The 5380-nt window shown below is 46.4% G+C and overlaps 1 protein-coding gene across 2 annotated transcripts in view; it reads left to right on the forward strand.

The window, feature by feature from the left end:
* Positions 1-1770: 1770 nt before the first annotated feature.
* FAM192A (family with sequence similarity 192 member A) overlaps positions 1771-5380 on the forward strand; it is a 19493-nt gene continuing 15883 nt past the window's right edge. Inside the window, exons 1-2 of one of the 2 annotated variants that reach the window (XM_006031025.3) lie at positions 1773-1940; positions 2135-2233. In XM_006031025.3, coding sequence (XP_006031087.1) covers positions 1811-1940; positions 2135-2233 — 229 coding nt within the window. In that variant the 5' untranslated portion in view covers positions 1773-1810. Of the gene's footprint in view, positions 1941-2134; positions 2234-5380 lie in introns of both variants that reach the window. The other variant, XM_006031026.3, reaches the window with a different exon arrangement.

Here is a 5380-nt window from a genome sequence, read left to right on the forward strand (position 1 = left end):
CTTACACTGCTCGTACAGTGCAGGCCAGAAGCTTGCTTCGATTACGGTTGTAAACAAACTTGGGTCAGGCAGAAATTACAAAGTTCGTTTGGTCGGTCTGCAAATGTGTTCGGGGTGTTTGGGCCGGTAGTCGTCTTACGTCTCGGGTGGGGGTGTGCTAGGCCCCCTTGGGTCGGTGACGGGGAGTCCTTAGTGGTTGATCAGGCCGCTAAGTTCGCTCTGAAACGCGCGTGGAGTTTGCTAGGCTCCACAGTGTACTTAGAGGTCTCCACCAGGTGTGTGTGGAGTTCTCCAACTTGGGCGGAAACTGCTTCAACCTCTTATACGGCTAGCAAGCCAATCGCTGTCGCCACGTAGGAATAATTTAAAACTGGTCAATAATAATGTGAATTTGCATATGAGTGGCGGGAACTTTTTTCTAAACTGTAATTTTCCACTACTGTAGCATTTGGTTACTGGGTTCAGGCATAGCGGAATTTTCCTCCATGACCTAGTTACTGCCACCAGAATGATTGACAGCAAAACTATGCCATATGTATCGAACCCATGGAATTTTCCTCTGGGCTATGTCATTTCTCCTCTGGGCTATACCAGTTCTCCTCTGGGCTATACCAATTCTCTGTGCTATAGGCATCTAATTAATGGGTTCTGACATTTCCCACCCACAACTCGATCAGTTTTTATCTCGCCAAGCTTCTTTTCCTAAACCCAGCTGTTGTCCTTTTCCCCTTTCTCTTCCATGCTGCCTGGGTGCCAACAGGAGGCCACTGAGCACACAGCTAAGACAGGCTCCCTGCAGTTCCAGTAGCTTGGATCAACAGTTACAAGGAACCAGAGCGAGTTGTACCCATAGGCTCAAGCATGCTCAGTCTTTCAGTGGGAATGATGCCTTTGGAGACTGTCCAGCGTGCTGTGAAGGGATCTGCTACACTTAATGAGTTTGGCGAGTTTGGCTGCTGCCTTTTGAGACTTCTCTACTGAGCATTTACAAACTCCAGGTTTTCAACCTGTTGTAGTTTGGCCAAATTTGGGTGGATTTTTGCAGGGTAGTAAAAGCCCTGACAAAAGCCACCGCCTGCTCAATTTAAAGTCCATGTTTCAAAATGGGATGGGAGAGGGAAGAGAGGATGTTTGAATACCTTTAAACGGTCATAAATGTTTTTAAACATGGGTATATCAGTGTAAATTTCCTAGCCCTGTTTTTGGAAATTGCTGGGCTATTTAGAGTCAAAATTTCCAGAAAGGGTCCACTGGAAATAGGCACATATTGTGGAAAACTCCAGCTCAAGTGGCTTAAAGTTTGACAGAGTTATAAGCAATAATAAAAGCTAGTTATAAGTATGAGGCAACTTGAATGGGTGGTGCTACTATGATATGTAGGGTGCAGTATCGTGTTTGAATGCCCACTTAGAAATTTGTCCTTTACCCTTTTAAATTTTGTGACTACTTGAAAATGCACACTTCTGGGCCTTCTCAGAGCAAATACAGTATCCATTTATATCTCGTATATCTATTATTTGGGAGCTGTGTATGGAGATCGGGGAGAGAATGGAGACTTATTACAAAGCTATCTCTATTTCCTGTGTGTGGTTCTCAGCTGAATTTCCATATTATATTGTTATTAAGCGCTATCAAAACACTATCATAGTTCATACCTTGTGGAATCAAACTCGGTCTTGAAAGACCTGTATTGCTTATAAATGCAGCAGGGATACTTTTTCAGAATACACCCATCTTGTGCATCTGATGCAGTCTGGTCCCCAGTATTATTTTGCAAACTTATTACTTTCGTTGCACAGGCTGTTCCACAATGGAAGGGGGAGATGGCACTGCTGATCTTGTGATCAACAAGAGATTTGTGTCTGAATCGGAGCTAGACGAGCGGCGTAAAAGAAGACAGGAAGAATGGGAAAAGGTTCGGAAACCTGAGGATCCAGAAGGTACGAGGATAATAGCTTAGTAATTGCAGGAAAGAGATCTAAAGAATTATTTAGTTTTCTTCACAAAAAAAAAGGAGCCAACAGCTATGTCTGAGAACTTAGAAGAACCTTAAGTTATGGAGAAGATAAAGATCCATGTTTGCTTACTAAAAAACAGTTAAAAGTCTAATATACATTCTTGTCTCTTGTCCCAGAATGCCCAGAGGAGGCTTATGATCCACGTTCCCTATATGAAAGGCTGCAAGAACAGAGAGAAAAGAAGCAGCAGGAGTTTGAGGAACAGTTTAAATTCAGTAAGCACCAGCAAGTTGTTTTAAGCTTAAATCCAGAGAACTGCATGCTGACACTTAAACAGCTTTGTGATATACCTGGCTAGGTGGACATACTTTTCCCTCTTGGTTTGTTATATCACAGTTCTGAATAAAATCATAATCTTAGAGCAAGTAAATGGACTGTTCCAGCTGCACATGCTGAACTTGTTTGCAGCAAGATGGTACATTTTAATCGAAACACATGGTCCTGTGAAGTATAGAAATATTATCCTCATTTTACAGAGAGAGAAGCTGAAACTTAATTATGTCAGTTAGTTGCACAGCTAGAAATTGAACCCAGATCTGACTCCCAATCTGGTACTTTAAACAAAAGGCCATCTCTCCCCTACTTATTAGTGTGAATCACTAAGAATTATTTCTACCAGTTATCATCCTTCCTAGCCAGGACCAGTTGTATACAAACATTTCTCAATAGTTGTAGTGCTCTAACAAATGTTTTAAAAGCAGTCATGTGGAATGTGCTAGGTTCTTCATAAGGTAGATATTCCAGTTTCCATCAACTATTAAAATTGCTTTAGTTTTGAGAAAAAAATAAACATCAGGAGAATAATAGTTCTAGGGGCAATTGAAGCAGGGGGAGTTTGCCTAAAACTTTCACTTACTGTTATATCCATCCAAATAAGGTTTTTGTTTTTTCTGTTGTAACCTTACAAAGAAGTTTACTGCATTCTGTTCATCTGTGGACCTGATTCTAGAAATCAAGTGTTTGCATAGTAAATGCTTACAGCAGGGGCATCAAATCTAGCCTCATCATCCAGCCCCTAGTGCTGGCTCCACATAGAGCCAGTGCAGGACCACCCTCTCATGTCAGATCCAGTGTCTGCTCCAGCTGGTCCAGGACTGCACTACATTGCTGCCTGCTCTGACCATTCTGGGATATGAGCTGCATGCGGCACCCACACTGGCCATGGACAGCACAGGTTCCAGAGCAGGCATTGCGTGTGACAGAGTGGGTGTTGTACCCACTATTTAGGGTGGAGGGTGTGTCCCTGCCCATGCCAGATGCCTATGGGCTTGAGGGTGGAGGGTGTGTCCCTGCCCATGCCAAATGTGACACCTACCCCAGCTGGTCTGGGACCCATGCTGCATGTGGTGTGTGCCCCCGAGCAGGTACCTTGTGTAGCTCACATCCCGATCCAGCCAGTGTGCGCCATGGTGCAATCCTGGACTGGCTGGTGCAAGCACCATGGGCACTGGATCCAACACAGTGGGGGTGGCGGGGAGGGTCCATGGGGCTGGCCCCACACAACTGATTCAACCTGTAGACTGGTCTGGAGCTGCTCACCTGGCCCATGAGACCAGATGATTTTGACACCCCTGGCTTACAGGTTTTCTCATAGTTGGAATGCTTTTTGGGAAGGAGGTGAGGAGGGGTTACTCAACTGAAGATCAGTTTTGGGCTCCAAGATGTTTACTTTATCAGTTGATTAAAATTATTGATTTTCTGAAACCGTGGCTAACAAGCAGGATGCTGCAATATCCCCTCTCCTGCCTCACTGGAGTTCTCTGACCCCTAAAGCAGGCAGGAGAGCTGGCTCATGGCATAGCCCTTTTCAGTCTGAAACATCTCTGTCTCTCTCTTTAAATACAGAACACTTGTCAAATGAAAACTGAACTGTTGCAGATAAGAGAAATGGAAAAAAAAAGCTTTTGGATCTGTCCAATTCTCTCATTTTTAGCAGTTTATTTTATAAACTGAACAGAACAAACTTTATTAATAAAGGCATATTTGTTTCCTAAAACACTGCATACGCATATACATCAAATGGTAGACAGCTGAAGATATTACTGTAAGGCTTTATATAACAGAGAAAAGAGCAGAATTGTTCAGAAGACCTTACTGTCACAGATTGCTTAATCTGTTGGAGTTTGTCTTCATTGCAGCAGGATTAACCTTTGAAAAATGCAAATCCACTACTGCTGTCCACAGCTTTCTATGAAGATACTTTACAGATCTTTCAACTGTTATTGTGCTCTTCTAAATTTTCTCTCTGAACAGGTATTGTACTTGGGGTGTCTGTAGATAAATGGAAGTTCTCAGTTCTGTGGTCTTGTATGTATTAAATGCTTGTGAAAGATGTTTATTACATGGAACGATAGTGAACTCTGCTAGCCTAGAAGGAATCTTCTTATAGAAATATGAGGACTGCAGCAATGCATGCCTCATACCACTGCCAGGAAAATCACCTCCCCAACTGCTGAGATCTCCTCTAGAATTGAGAGCTTCTCTTTGGTTTCCTTGCCTTTTGAGTCTGGGCCACCTCAGATGCCACTGCCCCCAAGTGTACCAGTTGTGAGAGTTCCACTAGGAACTGACTGAGAATCCATTTGTTTTATATTGACCACTAAATCCACCATCAGACAGCCACAGGGAGCTTTTCCCCTCTGGATCACTAAGACAGAATTCTGTTGTTGCTGAATTACGTGGGATTTGTTGGTCTAGGGCAGGGGCGGGCGATTATTTTGGGTGGAGGGCTGCTTACCCAGTTTTGGCAGGCTGTCGAAGATCGCATGGGTAGCCCCACCCCTTGACAGGTGCCTCGCCCCCTGGTCACCATCTTGGGACCAGCGTCCCAATGTCTTGGGACCAATGTCCCAGGGCCAGCACTGGTGGGGCCCAGAGTGGGGCACAGGCCAGCAGGGGTCTGTGGAGGCAGGCTGGGCTGCACCAGCAGGGAGAGGGGGGAGCTGGCCCGGCTCCATAGAGCCTGTCAGCTGGGACCCCGCGCTCCTGCCACCCTGCTCTGGACCCCACTGGTGCTGACCCTGGGACACCGGTGTGGGCCCTGTGCTCCCACTGGCTCCCCACCCATTCACATCCAGTGCCCCTCAGCCCCATGGTACAGGCCAGGGGCAGCATTCAGCCCCAACCCCCTGCTCACCAGCAGGGAGCTGGTGCTGAGTGTGGGGAAAAGGGGCCCCTCGCCTGCCCCATAGTCAGCGCCCCGCGCTGCAGGCGGTTACAGCCCGTGCGGGGCTGTCTGGAGCAGGCACAGGCAGCCCCCTGCGGACTGCAGGGGGCTGCAGCATGGGGCACTGGCCATGAGGCAGGCAAGGGGCTGCTTTTCCCCACACTCAGCACCAGCCTGCAACCCGCCCCACTCCCAG

This window comes from Alligator sinensis, unplaced genomic scaffold (assembly GCF_000455745.1).
Source record: "Alligator sinensis unplaced genomic scaffold, ASM45574v1 scaffold1000_1, whole genome shotgun sequence".
Lineage (NCBI taxonomy): Eukaryota > Metazoa > Chordata > Crocodylia > Alligatoridae > Alligator > Alligator sinensis.